The sequence below is a fragment of the Magnolia sinica genome, chromosome 19 (genome assembly GCF_029962835.1).
Source record: "Magnolia sinica isolate HGM2019 chromosome 19, MsV1, whole genome shotgun sequence".
Lineage (NCBI taxonomy): Eukaryota > Viridiplantae > Streptophyta > Magnoliopsida > Magnoliales > Magnoliaceae > Magnolia > Magnolia sinica.
The window spans coordinates 232,669-254,020 of record NC_080591.1 but is presented as its reverse complement, the minus strand read 5'-3'; the positions used below and the strand labels follow the sequence as shown (position 1 = coordinate 254,020).

The 21,352-nt window shown below is 40.3% G+C and overlaps 2 protein-coding genes and 1 pseudogene across 4 annotated transcripts; all 3 read right to left on the bottom strand.

Moving 5' to 3' along the window:
* Positions 1–398: 398 nt before the first annotated feature.
* Positions 399–5,173, bottom strand: LOC131235717 (putative glucose-6-phosphate 1-epimerase). 3 transcript variants are annotated; one of them, XM_058233035.1, is made up of 10 exons: positions 5,023–5,173; positions 4,594–4,707; positions 3,652–3,765; positions 3,303–3,354; positions 2,190–2,327; positions 1,568–1,732; positions 1,318–1,469; positions 1,016–1,123; positions 817–898; positions 399–751 (listed from the first exon to the last, which is right to left on the bottom strand). In XM_058233035.1, exons 1-10 carry the CDS (start codon positions 5,076–5,078, stop codon positions 686–688), a joined length of 1,047 nt encoding a protein of 348 aa, XP_058089018.1. In that variant the 5' UTR covers positions 5,079–5,173; the 3' UTR covers positions 399–685. The 3 variants fall into 3 exon arrangements, with proteins under 3 accessions (XP_058089018.1, XP_058089019.1, XP_058089020.1); XM_058233036.1 differs by having other exon boundaries at positions 1,318–1,415; positions 1,634–1,732; XM_058233037.1 differs by lacking the exon at positions 2,190–2,327 and having other exon boundaries at positions 1,318–1,415; positions 1,634–1,732.
* A 2,552-nt stretch (positions 5,174–7,725) lies between these two features.
* Positions 7,726–10,487, bottom strand: LOC131235359 (laccase-11-like). Its single transcript, XM_058232519.1, has 6 exons — positions 10,157–10,487; positions 9,902–10,053; positions 9,461–9,705; positions 9,241–9,369; positions 8,232–9,155; positions 7,726–8,097 (listed from the first exon to the last, which is right to left on the bottom strand). The coding sequence occupies exons 1-6, from the start codon at positions 10,253–10,255 to the stop codon at positions 7,967–7,969; spliced, it is 1,680 nt and encodes a 559-aa protein (XP_058088502.1). The 5' UTR covers positions 10,256–10,487; the 3' UTR covers positions 7,726–7,966.
* A 4,702-nt stretch (positions 10,488–15,189) lies between these two features.
* Positions 15,190–17,572, bottom strand: LOC131235278 (putative pectinesterase 11; annotated as a pseudogene).
* Positions 17,573–21,352: the final 3,780 nt, after the last annotated feature.

Genomic DNA, 21,352 nt, shown 5'->3' with positions numbered 1-21,352 from the left:
CTCTCTCAAGGTAGAGGCTCGAAGTCATACTAAAAACTTGGCAAGGAGGAATTTTTGGAAAGGAAAAATGAGGGCCTTAAAAGTGTATAAGCAATCTGATAAAGGTAGTAGCAATGGCCAATCATGACATTAACAGTAGACGAGCCCCGGGCAACACGAGAAGGGAGGGGTATCGCCTAACATTCCCAGTAAAAAAAAAAAAAAAGGAAGAAAAAGAAGACAAAACATAGTCATCTGAATGATAATGAAGAAAAATCTCAGTGAAATTGGGAGGAATGACAGACATAATACCTGCAGCACAGAGTCTATCACCTTTCTTAATTAATTTACAATAGATAAAAAAGAAAACTGATCTATCAAACTGATTGGGCACCAATAGCATGCAAATACCAAAACACTTTGAAACTCACCCACATGTAAGATTAAGGCAATAATCATGCAACTAAATTATCACGAATTAAAAGCTTACAAGCAATTTCATGTTTACATTACAACCAGTTAACTTGTGATATCAGAATTACAATGGCTGGACTGCATATCAGCTGCCAAACGTAGTGGAGAAGGTAAATGGACAATTCTCACTTCTGTCCTGAATACACCATAGGCCAGTTCTCCAGGTTATTGTTCAAGATCCAAAAAAAAAAAAAAAAATTACGAGTTCAGAATGCGGCATCACAACATTACTTCAGCCAAAGCTCAGCTGCTGCTCTGCAACCCATGATTGCTCAGGCTCTAGATGGACTTTTCCGATCTGATATAAAGTAAAAAAATCAGGGAAATTTTCCATGCATTATAAGTAAAAGGGAAGTTCAGTACCTTTGCATTTTCAACACAGACAAAGTCCTGATAGCAGGACTCCATCTGCAAGTGCAGGTTCCACAAAACAGCATCTGTCCAGCTGCAAAGGTAAGATACACCTTTAAAAAATAATATAGAATAATAGCAGCAGGAATATCTACAAGCAATGGGGCCAAAACCAAGCCAAAGCATCAAAGGACAGTCACAGATCACGCACTTAGTGTTCTTGATGGAAATTTTATCACCAAGTCCATTGTCAAGGTGTAGCTCATTAGGTGTATCAAGGTAAACGCAGTCCACAAATCCAGGAAAAGCGATCACCTCCCTGAATTGCAATTAAACTGGTCAGAACCTAGAAACAGTTCCACTAAATACATTCTGTAAGATGTGGCATAAAATGTTTAGGGTGGAAACTTTGAAAATTTCCCGGTGAAACCATGCGCTGGCAAGCATCTATATTTTTACTACATTTGGATGATTTAAACCTAAGATAAGATCCAAATGAGATGATAAACAGACCTCTTTTCCTTCCCCTCCAACGGATTAGAAGGGTCAGGATCCTTGTTCAATGTCTTGCACCCTTTCAGACCTTTCACTGAAGCCCCTGTAACTGAAGCCTGCAGAATTATCAAGGCACCATTTAAATCTGCCAGCAAATACTGCATCTCAAACTGTTACAAGATGAGGTAATTAACAGACAAGGAGTTGACTTTCAACTGAATGGTGCTTAGTGTCACGACCTTGAGGTCACGGGCTCGATCCAGCTTACCTTAAAACAATAACAAGAATAACAGAAGATAATCTTGTTTGTGGGAGAAGAACTTATGATTCTTACTCGAAAATAAGTGTGCAATGCACTGCTAAAAGAGAAGGGCTTTTTGTCTGTATTTGTGATTATAAATTTCGTTGAAAGGCTCTTAGAATTTAGCGTGACCTGCAAGAGTTCACACCAGGTCAATAACAAGACGTTGATGATATCAAAAAGGAAAAGAAAATTGAAAATAGATAGAAAAAAAGACAGAAAAGGAAACAGCTAAAATCAAAAGTCCATGGCAAGCATGTCTAATTCTTTTCAGTACAAGTTTTAGTGCTCAAGGGCCTGCCAAGTGATGTGGTAAAGATGAAATAACAAAGCCTTGAAACATTGTGAAGCCAATAACTTTTCCATCTAAAATCTGGACTTGGACCAATATTCAATAACAAAAACTTCTGATTTTGAGCTGAAATGTGACCTTCGGGTATGAAGACTAGAAGAACAAGCTAGTATTACAATTGTATATTAAATGAACAGTCAAAAATAACCCATAAACTGGTGAAAAAAGATTAAAATCGAGCAGAGAATAATAAAAAGCGGTTCGAAGCAGAAATTATTGGACAGCAAAGAACTTTACCTTGTACATAGCTTGAAAGCCAAAATCCCACATAGAACGACTGTAAGGACTATCCTTAAGCTCTAAAGTTATAATTGGATTTCCTTCCACGTTTTCAGTATCAGAAATGGACCAATTCATGTTCCTTGCAAATCCATGCTGTATTCATAAAAATAAATAAAAAATAAAAAGCTGTAAAAGAAATACGAATTTTAAAGGATCAAATACTTGCTGAAAATGGAATACAATTATGAAATGATTACGAACAGTTCTCTGAAAAAAGGTTCTCAGTACCAACATCGACTAATCAGGAATGACTATTCTGAGCTAGTAATTTGTCTGCCAAGATGCTGTTGTCTAGCAGGTGGTTGGTTAATACAAGATTACTAGGCTAGAGGAAGGTGCACCAATGACCACATGCTTGAATGAAGGAAAGAAGATTGCATTTAACAAGAAAATTATTTAATTCTCTGAGGTAAATATATTTACAGATTACTGTGGTCAATAAAACAAAATCCCATCAATTTACAAGAATGGGCCCCTGAATGGGCCCATGTAAGATGGCACATAATACAGCACGGTCTCTTTTTCCAAATCAGTACTTGAATCCCGTAAAAAAATGAATAGAAATTCACAGATTTCTTAGCTTGACTAAAGACTTCTTAAACCATGCTACTAGGAGTATAGAGGCCACATGCACATGCACGCACATGAGAGCGCGCACACACACACACACAAAAACACATCTTTTTGCCATCCTTTACTATAGTATTCTAATCAATCATCAATTTTAATTACTTCATCATGGCCAATTGCACATTATCTTGTAAGCCATATTGCCAACAGTTTGTGAAGGAGTTATTCACATCGATTACTAGGACATTGAAACAGATTTAAAGTGCCAAACATGCATGCACATGATGAATCCCTAAATTGTAAAAGCTTAAAAACAGGGAGCTAACTATGAATACGTGCACATGTGTATGCATATTGCAAAACCAAATGCTTACATTAGTTGAAGCAATGAAAAACCAAGCTATCACCAGTATTTCCCAGCATGGATGATAATTGAAAGATCATCTTACTAATGATGATTAATCTTAACAGAAAATAGAATGAGAAAAGGGACCATACCTGTTGCATGGGACCAGGACCAAACTGAGGGAAACAATGGGGGATGCCTCCACTAATTCCATGCACAAAATTCATTAGAATTACAGTTTAATAATTACAAGAATTTGATAAATGCTCGATATGTAATGTAAGTACATAAGCTGGCTATGTAGTTTGTATACTTCCCAGAGTTAGTACAAAAGATCCACCCTCCTAAATAAACAGAGGAAATGTTTCCTATGCAATATGTAATAGCTATAACCAAAATTCAAAATACAAGTTGCTCATTGTATATGATGTGAGACTTCAGCAGAGTGTAAGAGCAATAAATCAGACAAATTGAAGTTTCAGAATGTAAAGCACGAATAACCTGATTGGCTTCTGCCCATTGAATACAGCATCTGGTCGAACAAAAAGGAGGTCCTTGCCATTTGCAACTTTCCACGATGTAATACAACCTCCAAATAAATAAATCTCAGCTTCACTGCAAATGAAAGATTCAGTCAATGGTAATCCTACAACTCCAGATTCTGATGAACATTCAGTACTAACTGTACATTAGGTTATGTGACTGGAAAGGGTAACTCTTCCAAGAAGAAAAAAAAAACACCAAAATTAGAAAGCATTTGGTCAGATAGAAATGATATGTATCGAAAGAAAAGATCATCCATTGTAAACATTGAGATGCAAAGCCAAAAAGGTAGTCATGAGGCGATCAAATAGTCATGAAACATTGAAAACCAAATGGAGATTTGCAAGATGATGGACAAGGACCGACTTGGAGCTGAACACCCCCCAAGAAAATAAGAAACACAAAGTACTCAACCAGATTCTCTTCAGTTCAAAGAGATTACTCTAGAGTCTAATTTTCAAGGAATTATATGATACGTGGTGCATCTTTGCACAGTTTAAATAGGTTTTCAATTCTGATAAGTGGGTCCCATGATTCAGTAATCTAGACTTTCTTTGTTGAGTCCCACCAATGATGGAGCATGCTCATGAAAGATCCCACATTGGGAAATCCTGTCGACCAATACTAGGACCTTTTCAGTTGAATGTCGACCTTGTTGTATTTCTCTTCTCAATTATCTATCTGTAGGCCAGAAGTCGGAAGATTGAGATTGGCCTAAACAATGAATGAACAGTTCAGATTAACGATGGGTTACCCATGTGCATTCAAAAGCTTCGGGGACATTAGCAAAGCACACGCACATAGTATTAGACAAGCTTCAGCGAATCGGCCAACTCAATTCCCAAATTTTCTGTCTATTCCATCAGATCTTTTACATAGAAGAGTGCGGGTAAGGAGAACATACCTACCATGAAGAGAAGCACAAGCTTTGGGAGTTTGCCTACTCCTTCCGTAATTTGAACCCCAGAAGTAGAGATTTCTCTATTCAAGCTCGCAAAACTTGTATTAATGCATCTGTTGAAGGCAGTCAATTTTTGCTTGTTAATACTCTGATTTTCTCTTGTTACTTTTATTTTCTTATTTCAATTGTGTGTGGCAGCTCCCCATCAATGCCATGAAAATAAAAGAAAAGAAACGTTTTTTTAGTAGCAACAGCATTAAATTCCTAAGAATGGAATGAAAATGAAAATGCCATTTGCTCAAAAAAAAAAAAAGGAATCATCGCATGAAAAGAAATCAAATACTCTAGAACGGACAATGCTCAGAAGATTTCAATCTACAACAAGATAGAGAAATTGCATTCACCATCTGAGAGAGAGAAAGACCCACCGATTTCGTAAAGGGTTTACGGAGGACGATGTGAGGGTTGGAAAGGCGGACGCCATGGACACAAACGCCCTTTTTACGACGATTCTCTTATCTTTCAAATGATTCCCTTTTATAGGTGTCGGCCCTTGCCAGCTTCAGCCCAAAAATCCATCCGATCCACTCATCCGCTGGACCTCTTTTGTGTTGGGAAAAAAAAAATGGACGGCTATTAACAGTACATCCAACGATCTGGATTCGACTTTCATTTATGTTCTACATAATACAATCATATTACCTATTTTTAGTCAGTGAAGAATTAGGTGGCCCACCATGAGAAATATCCAATATCTTGCACATGCGTCTGCACGTGTGCGATTTTTGTCTTTGTCTGCAGAGGGTGGATTTTTAGAGATGGAGGAATGCTTGCTGGCAATCCTGGCATACATCGTGCTGCATAAAGTTATATACAATTCACTCCTCAAGGTGATCGTGACTGTACATCTGGTGGCCTAACATATGGACGAACTATAAGCTGAAACCGCTGTTATTGGACAATTTTGATCATTCAGTTGTATAACATTTTTGTTTTTCAATATAGACGGCTGCTCTCACTCTTTCTTTTGCAGTCCCACATTGGATGGTTTAGACCATAAGGTCCATTATTTTTCGGACGTACGTAAGTTATCCACGTGAGGTACTACTAGATGAACGGTGACGATTAACACATGCACCGTCAAATTTTATCCAACGCGCTGGAATTCAATTGTGTAATGGATATTCTTGGGTATTATTCCTATGGAGGTTTGCTACAATACAGCCCCACGTATTATTATCTCTTTAACTGTATCCGTTGGATCTCTGTAATTCTACAATGATCCAAAACTTTACATGATGGGCCTTACAGTGTCTGGATGACACCCATCTTCAATCCAATCAATGGCCCATCAAACAAACGGTTTGGATAGTCGAAACACAATTCCAGATCTGGAATCCAACAACTACAGTAACCACGTAAAAATATCAATACCTGGGATGAATGGTGGCAGAAGCTTGTTCCACAGCTAGCTGGTAACAGGATTGCGGTAACACGCGGACAAATATACATGTGCGAGTCTGTCAACGGGCGGGCCTGGGTTTGGCCGTGGCCCGGATTTTGAACTCTTTTGGGGTAGGCCTTTTCAAAATTTTGATTTTGGCAGGCTCATGCCAAGCCCATTGATCACAGCCCTACAACTCTCTTAACCGAGCACCACGTGGGGAATGTGTATGAGATCTGCCCTGTCCATAAGCTTATATTCCTCGTGCCCAAACAAAACAAAGGCATGCGAGACCATGTGACACAGCCATTAATTGCTTTTTGGGAGCATGGCGACGATAATATATATTATCCATTCGTAGGAGCCAATTCACGTTATTCCATGATTTTGTGGGCCACACCATATGAATTCTAGATCTTGGACATGATTTTACTCCGTCCTTTGTGGTGTTGCCCACCTGAGCTTTGCATCAGCCTTTTTTTTTTTGAAAGTAGGCCAAAATCGCATGGGTCACCCGACGACTGACGTAGCTAGTCATACCCTGGTCAAGAAATGGGCGTGAGCTGCCTGCATCCCCGTGACTCAGGCCGTGAACGTAGGCCCACCTTGATGTATGAGTCGTGTATCCATGTCGTCCATCCATTTTGCCAATTCATTTCACGGGATAGCCTCCGAAATGAAGCACATCTAAATCTGATCTCTCTCTAATAAAGAAGGAAAATAATAAATAAATAAATAAGCATATCCAATTTGCTAGATCACACCCAAGGAAACAGTGGTGATTAAAAACCAATCATTAAAAACTTTTTAGGACCACACTAATATTTATTTGCCATCCAACCTGTTGATATGGTCACAAAACCCGGGATGAAGGGACCACACAAATATCAGCTTGATCCAAAACTTTTGTGGCTCACAAGAAGTTTTTAATGTTCAATCACCACTGTTTTCTGTGATATGATCCACCTAAGATTTAGATCTACTTCATTTTTGGGATCAGCCCTAAAATGAGCTGTCAAAACGGATGGACGGCATGGATGTAAGAAACATACATCATGGTAGGCCCACAGTCAGGGATCCATCGAAGCCTCGTCCAAGGCCGATTGCATAGTACTGATCCATTCAGTGCTCAGTGGGCCTCACCACGCTACATGTTTGTTTTGTTTTTTTTTTAAATCTATGCTGACCCATTCAGTGCTTTGGCCTCACCACGATATATGTGTTTTATCCATACCCCTCATTTTAGGGCATGAGCCCAAAAAATGAGCCAGATACAAATCTCATGTAGACTACGGTGCTGCACTACACTAAACAGTGGTGATTGAATGCAAAAATAAACTTGAAGACTACAAAAGTTTTGGATCAAGCTGATATTTGTGTTGACCTGATCAACAGGGTGGAAAGCAAATAAACATTACAGTGGGCCCTACGAAGTTTTTAATGGTTGGCGTTCAATCACCACTGTTTTCCTGTGATGTGGTCCACCAGAGATTTGGATCTTTAGATCAAGCTCTAAATGAGCTGGAAAGACGGATGGACAGTGTGGATATACAACACATACATCGAGGTGGCCCCACAGCGCCCGAGACCACCTACCTTCCTGGTGTTGGGGTCATTGAAGAATGCATTTGGAACGTGAATATAGACCATGCATGTCAATGTCATACGAAAGAAATTCAACAATGGATGAATTAAAAGACAACAACCATTCATTCCTTGCTGTAGTTTCTTATTTACAATTTAAGGTCTGTAACGTATAGACCCTCAAAACAATCTCCAACACAAACAAATTCCATTTCTATGAATCTCTCATCCTCTCCATAAATATGAATCCCCTTCTTTTGAAGGAATCGAATTCATGTAAGTGCAACTCCAGCAAGATACACCTCGTCCACACACAATGCCTTTTGTGGACTTCTTTGAGATGGTTAGCAAAGGGGAAGATCCTTTGGAGGAGGAAGCACAGAATCATCCTTGCCTTTTCCATCCTCTACCACAAATGCCATCTTCAATCCCCACGAGGTATGGAGCTCCAGATGGCAGTGCATGAACCAAACACCTGCACATCCAATTACATGGAATATAAAATTACGTTACAATCATGTGTCTTTCCTTCACATGTTGAGAGAGAGAGAGAGAGAGAGAGAGAGAGAGAGAGAGAGAGAGAGAGAGAGAGAGAGAGAGAGAGATTACCTGGATTATCAGCCCTGAACCTGATAGCAGTCCAACCTCCAGTTGGAACTCCAACTGTATTTCTCTCAGGAGGATCCACTAGGTTGAACTTGGCAGGGTCTTTTGCAGGATTGAAGTTCCCAATTCCTCTTCCAACCACAAAGAAATTATAGCCATGCAGATGAAATGGGTGGGACTCAACAGTGAGAAGATTGGTGTCCTGCAGTATCAATTCAACTGTGGAATTGAAAGCCACCTTACTTAGCCTAGTCCCCGATGAAGTCCCAAGGTTGGCTGTAAGTGGCGCACCGGTGTAATTGAAAGTGGTGAGTGGTCGGTCTGGGAAATCTGTTCTGAATACTCCCTTGACCTTGAAATAGTGAGCTTGGAGAAGCCCAACCTGAGGCATCATGAAAGTAATGTTGTTCAAAGAAGCAGTTAGTTGGGTTCCATTCACGCAAGTTGCACATGGGTTGCGTCCAAGACCGATCGTATAGAAAAGATGCCGATCGACTTTGAGTGGAACCTTGGCTGGAAATTTTGGGCTGTTTAGACTCCTTAATTTGTCATTGTAGCTCATCACAAACTCAGTGTCGTTGGGTGTAGGTAGTTGAGGTAGGATTGGAATTATTGTTTTGGGGACGCCTTTGTATTCGAATATTGCCGTCGCTGTTTTGTTGTCCACAGGGATTGGAACATCATTGAAAGGCCTAGCCGCCATGAAGTATCTACCCGGTGCCTTGTTGGCTTTAACAAGAACGTTTGTGGTCTGGCCAGGTGCAATTAACAAAGTTTGAGTGGTGAAGGGCTTTGTGTAAACTGCGTCGATCTCCACCACAGTCATGGTATGACCCGCGATGGCAAAGAAGAGCTCATCATTGAGAGCAGAGTTGATGATTCTCAAGAGGTAGGTCTTACCCCATTCTACTTCCATTGCAAAAGTGTCTGAAAGATGAAACAAGATACATAGAGATTAGAAGACATCGCATAAATATAAAAGCTAATCACAGTAGCCATTAGATATTCTTACGTTTCTCTGAGCACGGGAAGAGTGGCCCTGGCTTCCCATTGATCGTATGCGCATCCGACATTGCAGGCGGCAAGCCCAACTTGCTACCTTTCTTTACTACCTCTTCAACATCCGTATTCCACCACTCTCCTGCGTCATGGAGAAGAATTTCAGTGTAGTTATCGTATGTATATAGAAAGTTTGGAAGCTGATTTGAACGTTTATCATTTGTAATACTCACCTAAGAGAAGATTAGCTTCCATGTAAGGTTGTGGGAATGGGTATGGAGTTCCTTCTTCAGGCATTATGACAATTGCACCATAGACTGTTGCCCTCAGCCACAAGATATGAGCATGCCACCACAAGGTTCCTCTCTGACCCGTAACATTGAAATCGTAAGTGTAGCTGTTTCCGCTCTTGATCGGGCACTGGGTAATATAAGCCGGTCCATCCGCCCACCCATTCCGGAATTGCTTCAACCCATGCCTGCAAGAACCAACGGACTGTCATGCCACATAACTGTAAATTTGCAGTTTGTTGCAATCAATATTTTCTTTGTGTGTTCATGCACATACATTGATGTATACATGCATCCAATTATATCTTTTAATGAAGTTTGAGGATGTGGATTGATAATGATAATCCAAGAATGAATCTTGTTCTTGAACTAATGTCATCCTACCAATGAATGGACATGTTATATTGTGCATGGTTGGTAACATTGACAAGGACTCTGTCGCCTTCATGGACATAGATAGTAGGTCCTGGAAACCTCCCATTTACAGTGACGATGGGCTTGGCATGGCATAACCGGCTCACGTTCTTCACTTGAATCTGAAACCAATCCAAATAGACAATCATCATTGATCAGTAAGAGTAAAAATAGAAACATGGAGGAATTGAAAGAAAATCATGCTTGAATATGGAAAAGGCTTACATCGAACTGATACTTCTTAATGGCAGCTTCAGCTGGAAAAGAGGCGAACCCTACTAGCCCCAACAAGAGAAAGAGAGATCCCAAGTGGAGACAAGCCATTTTCCAACGTGGGATGAAATCTTCCGCTGGTGAAGGTGATGATGAGGAGATAGGATGATAGGTGTAGATTTTATATATGGAAAATGAGGGTGTTGAGGTATGCTATCAGTTGGTTAGAACAGAGAGGAAGGTGGTGGAGAAGAGATTAGGTAGGGATGTGAAAGAGAAGAGCATTTGAAAGCTTGGAAGCAAGTACTGATGGAGACATTGAAGCAGAGAAAATGCGTATCTGAAGAGATGGAGAGGGGCTTGTGAGTTGAGCATGAGAGGTACGTGAGGCCAAACCAACGTATGACCAAGCTTCAGTTACCGTTAAGGAAAAGGAATAGCTTTCACTTGTTTTTATTTGGGAAAAGGTGTAGTGGGGAATACGTGTGTGTAGTTATTTGATACTCTTGCCCGTCTACGATGCTTGATACGCAGTCGCTTGGAAATGATACACGTGGTTTGTATTAAGTCAAGTAAACCGTTTCAATTGTGGTACCTACAGTCTCTAAGTTAAAGAGTCCAAAAATCAGTTTGCTTGAACAATCCAAACCTCTGATTTCATGGACACACTTGTTTCTTGATATAAGACCGTTGGATATTTTTCATTTTTAACTGTCCATTAAATGATTGAGTAAACATTATTTTTTGGTTCATAATACATGTAAGTTGTTACATATAATTTGAATGGTTTAATATGTTAGGTATACGATCTTTAAGTGGCTTCTAAGTGCCTGTCTCTTATCCATCACACTCTGTCAGAGTATCAAAGTTTTCATCTTTGCGGATGGACACAAGGAGTTACGTGTAAGATTTTGATGGCTTGTGTGTGTTTTGTGCTTGTTTTGTTTGCTAAGATTTCATATGTACTAGTAGATGGACCATTGATGGGTCGATACTATTCAATGGCACGCCATTCATTCAGTAGTGAACACGATCTTAACATGGTCTGGTCCACTGGAATATATTAATATTGACCATCTGATCAAGCAAATCACATTTGTATGAAAAAATGAGCCGTTAGGGAAAAGGTGTCCACAATCAGGATACAGGTGTGGCTCACTTTAGAGGTATACTACCATGAATTTTTTGTGATAGGGCATGCCCTTGGTGCGCACTACTTGATGAATGGCCCAGATCTTCAGTACGCATACCATCTAACGGTGGGAACGCATGGTAGCTAAGATGCGGTTGGCATTCTATAAAACCGTTCTGACTTTAGTGCTCGATTTGTAAGAACGAAGAGGGAGGATAGAGATTACGCTAGATCAATCACCACAATACACGTGGAAGGATGACATATCATTCGAGATCAACTATCCAGTTACAACTGGTTCAAATCTCAAAGTACACGTAAACCATCTGATCAGGATCCTAGGATCCTGATCAGCTAGAGACTTTGGAACTTCTGACGTGTGACTTTTCAAACTGGACACGGAGTGCACATTAACACTGCCAGTAGTGACTTGCTACTGCTCGGTAGCGGATTGCGTGGTCGGCCACACACCACCGACCTGAGTGGTGTGTTTACGTCACCAAATTATATGAGGCCAGCATGTTAATGCATTTGTTATATCCACACTGTACATCCATTTTGTGAGTTAATTTTAGGGCTTGAGCCCCAAAACGAGGCAGATGCAAACCTTAAGTCGACCACATTACAGAAATCAACCCGGTTGATAATAAAGTTGTCTATCACTGTGGTAGAGATTGTACATTTAATACTAAAAGGGTTGGACGAGTGGAATGAGAGAGAACGGCTCAATTGATAAATCAACGAGGTTGAACACCTACCATTGAAAACTTCTTGGTGGTTACTGAAGTTTTGGATGACAAATAAACATCATGGTCAGCCCCAGGGAGGATTTAACGGTGTACACCCTACTTCTTCTGTGGTGTGGTCAACTTGAGCTTTGAATCTGTCTTTTTATTTTTATTTTTCGGCACATACCTTAAAATGATGATGTGGGGCACACAGACCTTGGTGACATCAACACACCATGTCTGGCACGCCAGCAATCAACTCCTTCTAGCCAGTGCTTTATTGGCTCCACCATGACATGTCCCTTTTTCTTTTTCTTTTTCTTTTTTAATGAAAGGTAGGAGCACACCACCTATTTTTTATCATGGACATAGACGTACAACCGGAGAAGAAGAGCTCCACAAAAAGATAAACAGAGTCTCACCAAATAACAAAACTGCACCTCAAAGATGACTGATCTTCAAAATAGCCTCTCCTACCAGCAGAGAGATAAGACTCTAAACCACCTCAAAAACCAGCAGCCCAAACCTTAACCGGAGAGCGAAGAAGCCAAAACCATGACATGTATCTTATTCACCCGGTCCATCCATTTTTCAGGTAATTTTAGGGCATAAGCCTTAATATGAAGTGATCAAAATTTCAAATGGTCCACACCATACAAAGCCGTGGTGATTGAACACCCACCGTTAAAGACTTGTTGGGAGGGACAAAAGTTTTGGTTTAAGTAAATATTTGTGTTTTCCCCTCATCTAGGACTGTGTTAACCTGTTGGATGGCAAATAAACAATACAATGAACCCTAGAAATTTTTTAATGATGGGCATTCAATCACCACGGTTTTCGTGTGGCGTGGTTGACTTAAGATACGGATTTGCTTTAATTTTGAGCTCATGCCCTAAAATAATGATCCAAAATGAATGAAGAGCGTGGATGAAAAACATACATTATGGTGGGGCCTACGTAGCACTATCCAATAAAGACATCATTGTTGGTAACGTCACTATGCCACTATGCCATCCACATTTGGATTGTGTGATGACCAAACATGTGATGGGGTTTTCCTCCTCAGGTCAGAGGAGATATAGTGCGGTTTGAATGCCAGAAACAGTGGAATCACCGCGCTGCTCGACCAGTCGAGAGCACTGCTCGACCGGTCGAGTGAACACTGTTCGACCAATCGAGGGCCCGGTTGACCGGTCGAGTGAACTGTCGAGGACTCTGCTCGACCAGTGGAGGTTACGCAGATTTGAGTTCAGATCTTGTGCGGACTGCAGAAATCTGAGGCCCTTTCGCAAGGGGTGCGAAAGAGAGTTTCCTTAACTATCAATAGGGGTGTCTAGTGTCTTTCTAGGTAATGCAAGAGGGTTTTCTAAAGCTTTGCAAGGGTTTGTTAAAGGGTTACGGCTATTAAAGGTGAGAGAGAGAGAGAAAGAGAAAGAGAGAGAGGAAGCTTGTGGAAAGGAGGTTATGCTCGTAGAAGTGATCTACTATGCACTCGACATATCAGCGCTTCTATGTCCTCGTGATCGGTGAGATCTCTTTATTTTTCTTTTATTCTCTTATTGATTATCTACTCCTGCGTGAGTGAAGAAGGTTGTAACGTTCTACTTCATAGTAAATTGTTGATCTGGACGAGATCTCGTGGTTTTTACCTCTTTAAGGGCTTTCCACGTAAAAATCTCTTTTGTGGTGTGGTTTATGCTTTGATTTATTTCATTGTTTTATTATCCCATATTTCTAGTTTGATTTGGGAGGCTAGATCCTAAGGTTTTGTACAAGGCTCCTAACAACACGTTGGGGCCCACCATGATGTATGCATTTTTCATGTTGTCCATCTATTTTGCTAGCTCATTTTAGGACATCAACATAAAGTTAAAGCATGTCCAAAGTTTAAGTGAGCCATTCCATGGTGAAACAATGGGAATTGAACACCTACGGTTGAAAACTACTTAGGGCCATAGAAGTTGATGTAGAGTGGATTACAGACACTTTCATGGCAAAGATGACAGAGAAGGCTCGATCGGAGGCAAAAACAATTCAGACCGTTAGGACCTTAAATTAGTCGTATCTCGCAAATTGGAATGAGTTTTTTGACATATTTTATATGATTTTGAGGTAGGAGAAGTTACTTAAGCCAACCAACCCTACTACATCATGTTGCCCATGTCGGATTTGTGAGATTCCATTATATCAATGGCCAGAAGTCCCATTAATTTTGATTTTACTATAACTAATAAATTTTAGTACGAGTATAACTTTTGATCCTTTGAGTTGTAGGAGTTATGCCCAACATGAAAATGACTTAGAAAATTAGTTAAGAGAATAACGTGGTTGGGCCAAATTGGACACTATTTTTGGCTGAAAACCATGAAATCTAGTAGGAATAGAGGTTGTCTATAAATAATAAGTTTACTATTTATAGTAAATCACGTTTTTAGGGTGTTTGAGTTGGAGTTAGAGTCTAAAACTTCATCCTAGGTTTGAATTCCTTATTTAAAGAGTCAATCAAATTACTTCAAATTTATTAGAAATTATTTCTATCTTTATCCCTTGTGGATTTGAGGAAGCTATTTGAGGAGTCCAGAGAGCTCCGTGGTTTCGGAGTAGATATCCCTTGAAGAAGACGGTGATCGACCTCATCACGTCCCTCCCTAGGCCAGAAGTTTATGATCAAGTTGATATTTTTGTTTTGGCTTAATCTAAGTCTACATGACCTTATAAACAAGTTGGATGGAAGGTTTCAATGGTGGACATTATTTATCCCCACTGTTTCAGTGTAAGGGCTAGATATTAGAATCCAACCCCCTCAATGTAAGGACTAGATATATTAGAATCCAAACCTTATCCATAATTGAGGTGGGCCACACCAAAAGTAAAATTGGGGGACAGTGGGAGGTGACGCGTACAATAATAGAAATTTCTAGAGGGAATGCAAGGCGTCTACTTGTGGTGTGGTGTGGATAAGCCATCCAACCCATTCATCAGGGTAGCTCTTGGAATCTAACCCATGGCTCCGTGATAGACAGAGCAGAAATATTCAACCCTATAGTAATAGCTTCGAGTGCCCTGTTATGTATGTGCAAGAGAGAGAGAATGGGTGGCTGCTGTGGGCGTCTGCAACAGAGGAGCCTAGGGTTACAACTCCCAATGGGTGAATTATTATGAAAATGAAAGTATCAACCTCTTATTAATAAATGACCCAAGTAATAGGTGTTCTGTACAACTCCAAAATATTCAAAGAAAGAAAGAGAGGACACTCCCCTTCCATCTAATCCCCAAATCGATTAATATTGCTCCTCCTACACATTAATTATTTATTATTTATTTCCTATTTCTACCTCCACTGCAGCGATAGTGGTTGTGAAATGGAGTGGGGTAGACCTCAGCCAATTAGGTCCGTCAATCATGGATGTGGTCAAGAATGGTGCAGCCTCCACACTCGATAGCTGGTGAGATCATCCAACTCTTCCAGAGACATTGGACCCAGTACCACTACACCTGTATTGCCAGTAAAAGACAGTCCTGCGAAAGACAGACACCACAAAGATAATAACATCAAAACTGATGACAGCTGCTTAGGCCTGTTTCAACGGAACTCCGAGCAAGTCTTCCATATCCCTCTTTTACATGAGGGATGGCAATGGCACATGTAGAACATGTGTACACACGTGGGTATCGGCACATGTAGCATATATATATATGGGATATTGCTGGAAGTCGAATACGTACGGCAAATGTGGGAAGGCTATCTATTTCACCTATTTTAGAGGAAATTGGGTGATAGCAAGTTTAGATTTCCCTACTCACAATAACAATTAGTGTTTTTGATAGCCATGCCTTTGTTTTTTTATTGAATAAGCATCGTTCTCCGTCCAGACAAGGTTTTCCAAATGAAACTTTTTCAGTAACCAAACGCCCCCAAGTCTAATCTCCAAGACCATGTGGAGATCAGGCTGGGCTAGGTTCAATCGGCTACATGGCACATACATGTTTTACGCTAGGCCATGTGATGGACTTATACCAAAGAAAGATTGGGCAGTAGGCAATCTAAAAATCTTGTTAGTAACGAAGAAAGATGGAAAGTGGGCCATCTACCTTTGCTTCCTAGGGTCGTTCCAATCATCCCATCCTTGAGGCAATACGATGTTGGCCATGTAAGTGTGAGCAAAGACCACCCTTGAGTAAGCTCCCCATGCTCTTCCTAACAAGGCACTCCCCTCTCCTGTCACCTTACAATTCACAAAGCTGAAGCCCATTCTCTCCGCTGGTAATGATCGCCGTTGTGCCGTGATGGCTCCCTCTCCTTTGGAGAGTGAATGTAGATGGCACTTCTAAAAGGAATTCCATGGTTATTATGCTATCATAAACCATTTATATATCTTATATAGAACCAGTTTTCAAGCATTTTAATATCCATGCATGCAAATACAATATAGAGATCCAGACCGAACCAACATCTGCTAAGCCTAATGCAGATCATTTGAGTGGTCTTAACCGCCGATTTGAGCATTTCTTTTTTTCTTTCTCTTTTTTATTAAGATTGGCCAAATGCTTGTTTGATCATATGGTTGATGATGAATTTAAGATAGTGGTTGCATGTGTGTAAAACATACATAGAACAAGGAAAGAGCATTTCCACAGATGAAGTCAGTAGCTCCTTGAATATAGCAATTGCTGTAATAGTGTCTACCGGCATCGTCGAGGAGAGTATCCTGATACGAAAGGATTACGCATCCATAAAAAGCAGCTTTGTCTCCCGATACTCTCAATGCAACTGCTTTATCACCTGACCCATACGTATTCTGCAAAACATGATTAGTGAATTTGGATAGTAATGAGTGTTGGATCCGTACCAAATGGGATGGTTGATATTGATGACTTGATGCAAACAATCTTGACCATCCATTTTGATTGATCAGATTGTAAGGCTCAGAGAGATAACCAGACATTTGTAAATAAATCCAAAAAAAAAAAAAAAGATTCCTGAATAGTGAGAAATCTTGCAACAAAATTAGAAGCCAAGATAGAGAGGGTTGCGGACTCAAAAATGCTGCCACTTGCATTCCAAGTTATTTTGGTACTGGAGTTACCTTCTGTCCCATTAAGTGTGATGAAGTGCTTGTCCGCTGGAACTATAATCTTTTCCCTGTGGAATTATTATTTTAATTTTCATTTAAAAAAATAAAGAAGAAGGAATACATACAAGTAACTGATACATTCATCAATTCTAGCTGCATTTCATTGCATGCATGAATGAGAGAGAGAGAGAGAGAGAGACCTGTAGGTGCCTGGTTTTACCCAGATGAAGACAGGATGATTGGTGTTAGAGGGAACGGCGTCGATGGCATCCTGAATCCTCTTATACTGTCCATCTTTTCCTGATTGATCTACGGTTATGAAGATGGGGGAAGAAGAGTGTGAGGGAGAGGATGCCCTAGTAGCTGTTAAAGAAGCTGTAACAAAGGCAACCCACATCACAAAATGAGGTCTTGCCATGCTTCTTTGCTCTTGTACCCACCCTTGGATAGGATAGGATAGGATAAAACAGGTATTTGGAAAGAAAGAGGGAGGGAAAAAAACACTCTTAGAGATTGAAGAGGTGGATTCGAGGGTGGAATCGTTCCTTTCTCTTACTAAAGCAACCTTCCTAGATTAACTAAACAGGCTTCCTTTTCGCATGGCTTTTCTTGTTCTGAGTGTTCTTGAGGTGGCCCTGATCACCAAAACATGGCCCAACCTGCAGGTGTGGCCTGTGCCATGCACCACTTTCATATTTTTACCAAAATATGCAACTCCACCAAAAAATGAGTCAGGTCTGATTTTAACAAGTTGGGCCCCTCGGGATGTTTGTGTTATATCCACTTCATTCATCCATTGCACCCTGCTGATATTAGGAAGCCAGATCAAAATCAGGCAGATTAAAGGCTCGATCAAGTGAGCAATGCCACTAGAAAAAGTGAGATTGAATGCTCACCATTGAAACCATATTGGGGCCCACAGAAGTTTTGGCATATAAACATCAAGGTGAGTCCTAGGAAGGTTTCAATCATAGACCTTTCCCTCTGCACTGTTTCCTGTGGTGTGGTCTGCTTGAGTTTTTTATCCTCCTCGTTTTGGGATCATGTACTAACAGAGTTGACGTCATGTGGACATCACAAGGCCCCGGCCCACAGAGCTATGGTTACTTCGTTTTCTCTATTTTGAGAAATTCTCCTAATACTGTGGTAGAGTGTGATGGATGATACACAGGCACTCAGAATTAATTAAAAATGGCATACCTGGCTTGCAGGTTAAGTTAAATTAAACTGTCCAAATATAGTTCCCATTTTAGATATATCATAAATAAAAATTACCTTATTTATTCGCGTAGCTATTGGATTGGTGGGCATTTATTGGACAGTTAAAAAATGAGAGTTACCCAACAATCTTAGTTCAACAAATGAGTACAAGGATTAAAGGTTAGGATCAGATGTGGGAAAAATAGAGAAGAAAAAAAAAAAAAAATCCATGGTTTTTATATTATCTTACCAGTGCAATGTCTTTCATCATGCTCCCTCCACGGTTGGAATGATCTGAATCTATCTACAGCTGTGCCATGTGCGTGTTGGAAGAGTCACTGCCGTTCTTTTAACGGTGCAAGCAAAAGTAACATGGGAGTCTCACCCCTTGCAAGTTGGGACATTCGAGAAGAGAAGATAGACGTGTTTGAAATTTGTGACTTATACTTTTTTGAGTTTCTTTTGTTTTCGTTGCTACCAAGGGAATTGTAGGTTGATCTCTCTCTCTCTTATTATTATTATATCTTGACAACGAGATCTTTGGAGTTTGGTCAAATGAAAGCATTGAATAAGGAGATATGCTCGCACGAAACTTGGAAACTCCTATAAATTGATCTGTACTTTTCATCAGGTCCAACACACTATCGTTTACAGAAAATAGGTCCAATCAACAATTTGATCCATCTATTTTTTTTGTAAGGAACATCATGGATTGCATATGATTCTAAAGAATCACTTGTGTTAATCAATCATAATTATCCCATTTATGACTTGGAAAAATGATTACTATAGAAAACAAGGCAAAATCAAGGATGGATTGGATCATCTAATCAGTGAGATTCTTGAATGGTAGCCCCCATCAAATGTGTTCCAGACTTAATGGACAGTTCAGATCCATGGATCGAGCTATCCTCGTGAACTAATCCAACTAGGGGGACTAGAACATTTATTCATCCATTCTTTCTTTTTCTTAAAATACATTGTAGCATTTCTCTTGAACAAGAGAAACATTTATTATTATTTTTATTTTATTTTTTTCTAGAAGGGAAGGAGAGTTCCCTCTTTTTCTTATTTATAGGTTTCTTCCAATGTTTGGACTTTTATTTATTTTATTTTATTTTTTAATTGCACACACTCTCACGCACACCGCATACGTACTAAAACACATAACCTCAGGATTGAAACACCCTATATCTACCACTGGGCGATGATGTTGAGCTTGGGTCATGTGTATTACTTGCTGTGCTTGGGATGATACCCTCCCTAGATCATCCCTACCATTATAATCGTCCCTGTTATTGTAGCCCTGTACCTAGCTATTCCAAATCCCCATTGTAAATCTAACAATTTCTACTGATAACAGGCCCCACACCAAGGGCGCGGATTAGATACTGACAAGGTCAGTAGCCAAATCACTACTGAAGTGACGTCACCAAGCTCCGAAGACCCCACCACGCTGTGTTGTATCCACACCGTCCAACCATTTGTAGAGATCGTTTTATGGCATGAGAAAAAGAATGAGATAGATCTAAAGTTCAAGTGGACCCACCACAGAAAACCATGGGATCAGTCACACCCACCGTTGAAACATTTATAGGGCCCACCATGATGTATTTTTTAGATCCAACCTATTCATAAGTTAACATAGAGATAGATGAAGTGAAAACAAAAATATAAGCTTGATCGGAAACTTTTGTGGTCCCTAAGAAGTTTTGAAGCGGTGGATGTTACTGTCCCCACTGTTTTCTGTGGTGGGGTCCACTTAAACTTTAGATCTATCTCATTATTTTTCTCATGCCATAAAACGATCTCTCCAAATGGATGGACGGCATTGATACAACACATGCATCATGGTGGGGTCCACATAGCTTGGTGACGTCACTTAAGTAGCGATTTGGCTACTGACCTTGTCAGTATCTAATCCGCGCCCCCACGCCAAGGACATCCCCAATTTCTAGTGTTCCTGGATAGGCCCATAGATCAGACGGGCTGTCCCCGAAGAAATTAATGTTACTCTATTTTCACACTATAGTAGTCCGCGTGTGTGCGCCTGTAGGTATTAATTCCCGAAAAATAAATGGCAGCCCACAGCTTTAAAAAAAATAATAAATAAAGAGAGAGAGAGCTAGTCCAACGCTCGAGTGGACCACCACATAAGGCAGTGTGGATTGAAAGCCTACCATTAAAACTTTCTTAGGGGCACTGAAGTATGAAACTGATATTTGTTTTTTTATTTTTTTTTTCCTTTAATTAAAGTCTGTGTGACATTTTGAACAGCTTAGATTGCAAATAAACGACGTGGTGGGTCTTAGGAAAGTTTCAACAGTACTGTTCATTATTCCCCAACTTTATGCGGTAGGGTCTACTTGAGCTTTGGATCTGCCAAATTTTTAGACTCATATCCCACAATGATCTTGCCAAATGGATATACGGATTACACACATCATGGTGGGCTCATAGAACCTGACAACGTCAACACACCACCAAGTGGTGTGGCACACCACGCAATCGGGATTGGGTACTACCACTGTGCGACCTAGCTAGACAAGAACGGTCCTGTAAGCGGCTCTGTGGGGCAACCGTGATGATGTGCTTTATCCACACTGTCCGGAAACATTATTTTAAGACTTGATCTCAAAAATTAAGCAGAGTGAATGATCTAGTGGACAACACCACAGGAACGGTGCGGATTGAATGCTTACCACTGAAAACCTCACGGTGAGGATTGAATGCTTACCACTCAAAATCTCTCGGAAGCCACGGGAGTTATGGGTCTAGCTGATATTTAACGTTTCTTTTCATCCAGGTTTATGTGACCTTTTGAAAAGGTTGGATGTCAAATAAACATCAGGGGGGCGTAGGCAAATTTCAATGATTTGATCTTTGTCATCATTGCTTCCTATGGTGTGGTTCACTAGAAGGGGGCATAGAGACCCTATGATTAGAGTTGCGCATGGAGTTGAGTAGTACCGAGTTAGGGTTGACCCAACTTGATCCAGTTTTGAAATTGGCCTAACCCAAACTCAACACGCCTTGATCTAGTTTTGAAATATGCCTGGCCCGAACTCAACCT

Bases quoted from the DNA above. Each gene is read 5' to 3' on its own strand.
- LOC131235717 (XM_058233035.1), bottom strand. From the start codon at position 5,078: ATGGCGTCCGCCTTTCCAACCCTCACATCGTCCTCCGTAAACCCTTTA. The intron at 1,733-2,189 runs GTAAAGTTCTTT...GAACTCTTGCAG, and splicing joins GCTTTCAAGCTATGTACAAG to GTCACGCTAAATTCTAAGAG. The intron at 752-816 runs GTACTGAACTTC...ACTTTATATCAG, and splicing joins TCTGTGTTGAAAATGCAAAG to ATCGGAAAAGTCCATCTAGA.
- LOC131235359 (XM_058232519.1), bottom strand. From the start codon at position 10,255: ATGGCTTGTCTCCACTTGGGATCTCTCTTTCTCTTGTTGGGGCTAGTA. The intron at 9,370-9,460 runs GTGAGTATTACA...TCCATGACGCAG, and splicing joins GGAAGCTAATCTTCTCTTAG to GAGAGTGGTGGAATACGGAT. The intron at 8,098-8,231 runs GTAATCTCTCTC...TTGGATGTGCAG, and splicing joins GTTCAGGGCTGATAATCCAG to GTGTTTGGTTCATGCACTGC.